The following is a 2,868-nucleotide window of genomic DNA, read 5'->3' as shown; positions in this document are numbered from 1 at the left end:
CGCCTGTGGCAGCCACACGCAGTTTTTCACAAAGGGTGTCTTTTCCGGTTCTGCGGAGCCGGAGCTGGAGCAGGCTGTGGCCCAGGGCCTTGGTTTCTCCATGGGCTCTTCAAAGGGGCTCCCTGGTCCACGCGCTCCGCCTGCGGCTGCCTCAGGCTGCACCTCTGGCCCCCCTCCCCCGGGTCACGCTCAGGGAGCCGCATGTTGCAGGCATTGAAAAATGGGAAGTGAATTGAAAGAAGTGAGAAAGCTCATTGCTGTGAATGCTGCTCAAGATGAATTCATCTGAACAATTAATGTCAACTTACACTAGGAGTTAATTAAATTACACTCTTTTTAATTTAAAAAGAGTTGCTTTGGGAAGTTCACACTGTTCTTAGTTTAGGGACAGTTCTCTTTGGGATGAAATCGTGATCACATAGGATTAATATTCCGAGCTTGCTGCCTGAATGCAGCTGTCCAGAAAAGCTGCACTTCGTGTATTATGATGGGAACTTCTGGTCACCATTGAGCTAAACTTCTAGAACCATCTGGGCGTGTCTGTCAAGGGATGAGAATAAAACACGTCGCTACGGTAGAGGAGGCAGAGTGCAGCCGGAGGCCCTCCCCATCTCCCTGTTCAGGTCTTCGGGTCACCCGAGGTGCCCGCTTCAGCCTTGCCCACCACCCCCTCCGCTGTCCTGGCACTATGAACCACTTACAGCTTCTGGCTGCTGTGCCTTTTTCTGGGGGATAATGTTCAACGGCCTCAGTCTACCCTTCACTGTCCTTCATAGTCCAGCCTGGTCCTGATTGCCAGGCTTCCCTTCCACCTGCCCACGGGCAGACTCACTGACCACCACACATACTTGCACTTCTCTCTGGGTCTGTGTGGGCTGGCTCATCCTGGCCCTTGCCGCCAGCCCCAGGAAGTCATAGAGCAGATGTCTCCTCTTCTGTGAAACCTCAGGTCTGAGCCAGTCCTCCACTGCCCTCCCTGGAGGCCTTGCTCCTTGTGGGTGGTCACCTTGGCATTGAGGTGGTAGTGGGTTAAAGAGGCTTAGCACTGAAAAATATGTAGAAGATCATTCCTCTAAGTGGGACACCGAAGACGAATTTCCACCAAGTCCTTAACCTTTCCTTTGAAACCAAAGTTTAAATTTGTTTAACATTTGACTTTTCTTTCCCCCCATAAACCTGTTTTGTGCCCCCAGGTACATTGTTTCATGTATGTAGCACAGGACTAGGCATATACAAAGTGCCCACAAAATGCTAATTTTTGCTTTTTAATGATAAGATTGTTGTGTGTGTGTTTTTCCGCCCCTTTAGGGACATGAATTTTATAATCCCCAAAAGAAAAATTACATTTTCCTGCGTAATGCAGCCGAAGAGCTAAAACCCAGGAATAAGAAGTAGTGGCCGGAGACTTCTGGGTTGTCCAGAGCTGTTTCCTCTCTACTCTGCCTCGTCTTTGTATGGATTTGGGTCCCAGCGTTTGGTAGGTTGTCAGCCCTGGATGTGGATTTCAAGCCCCGGAGAAAACAGTGTCCTTGATCAGCAGTCAGGAGCCCTGCCGGCCACGGTGACTGTCCTTCTCTCCATTCCACTGCCTGTTACAGATTTCTTCTGTGACTCCACAGGGATTGAAATAGATTCTAGAAGTTAGATTCCTGTGGGCGACTGCCAGGTATTTTGCAGTGCTTCATTCAGCCATGTATGTATTCGAGAACATTGGGAAACATTCTATGAACGCTGTACTGTATTTTGTAATAAAATATTTTGAAGATTCCCTACTAAGCTCCCTATGTGTGTCTCTCTCCCCTTGCCTGCCCCCTAAGCTCTGAAGCGGCCATCCTGTCGCGCAGCATCCAGGGTTTTGATTTGTGATTGGAGCCGCCCTTGGGGACATGCAGCTGTCTTGCCCCTTAGAAGAAAGGGGATCCTGAGCTGTGACTGCCGTGTGGAGTGTCTAGCGGCAGCATCAAGTGCAGGCCAGCAGAGGCTGGATGTGTGTTTCTCTTGTTCCTTCGTTCCGTCTTTAACCTCCCCAGCGGTGTTTGGCTCCGCCGGGCAGAGGTCCCCGGTGGCCGGAACGGGGCCTGTTCCGTGCGCTGAGGGGCAGGCCTTTGTGTGCAAGCCCAAGTGGGTGATGTTTGTGTGGCCTTCAGGTTAGGACCTGAGCCCCCCGCGCCACAGGTGCTCTTCAGTTGTACCCCAGTGCTGGTAGGTCATTTTTTTTTTTATTTCTCATCATTTAAAATTCTTGATTGGTAAGTATCCAAAGTGAGATTCAGCTTAACATTTGACTTTTGAGTCTGTTGTTGTGTTTTTACTCTGTGATCCCAAATGCTGCTTATGCTTTACTGTTTAGGACTGGTATGTAAACTAACTTGCTGAGTTTGGAAATCTGGCTTTGACAGTATTGTAAGTTGTGTTTGCCTACTCATGAAAAGCAATGAAAATAAAATTTTCTACTGGAAGAGATTGCCTGCACTCAATGGTTTAAAAAATTCTTTGGTAGTCAGATCACAAGTAAGATCAGACCTTTTAACTCTTCGGCTCTATCTTTTTGCATGAAAAATGTTATTTTTTGAGAGAGAAAGGCAGGTGTACTGGTTAAAAAAAAGCCTGAATTTTCAAGTTAATTATTTACACCTCACTTTTCATGAATCAGCCCTGTGTGTGTGGGAAGAGAGGGTAAGTAGGACCGCTCTGCTGAGAGTCAAGCTTAGTTATCCCAGTAGCTGGCTTTGCTGACAGGTAGGCAACATGAGCGTGGCTTTAGCCGTAATTTCATAATTCTCTTTATACGCTTGTGACTGGCGGTGGTTGAAAAGGACCTGGAAATCATGAGTCTAAACCAGGAGCTTTGTAGAGTGTTCTTTTCCA

The 2,868-nt window shown here is 48.0% G+C and overlaps 1 protein-coding gene across 1 annotated transcript in view; it reads left to right on the top strand.

Moving 5' to 3' along the window:
• The window catches only part of RAE1 (ribonucleic acid export 1), a 20,252-nt gene extending 18,480 nt beyond the window's left edge, over positions 1-1,772 (top strand). Inside the window, exon 12 of the mRNA XM_081832539.1 lies at positions 1,309-1,772. Within this exon, the coding sequence (XP_081688665.1) occupies positions 1,309-1,395 (87 nt within the window). The 3' untranslated portion in view covers positions 1,396-1,772. The remainder of the gene's footprint in view (positions 1-1,308) is intronic.
• The last annotated feature ends 1,096 nt before the right edge of the window (positions 1,773-2,868 follow it).

The sequence above is a fragment of the Leptonychotes weddellii genome, chromosome 10, assembly GCF_054177405.1.
Source record: "Leptonychotes weddellii isolate Sample4059 chromosome 10, ASM5417740v2, whole genome shotgun sequence".
NCBI lineage: Eukaryota > Metazoa > Chordata > Mammalia > Carnivora > Phocidae > Leptonychotes > Leptonychotes weddellii.
The sequence above is the reverse complement of the archived record's forward strand: the minus strand, read 5'-3'. Positions and strand labels throughout refer to the sequence as shown.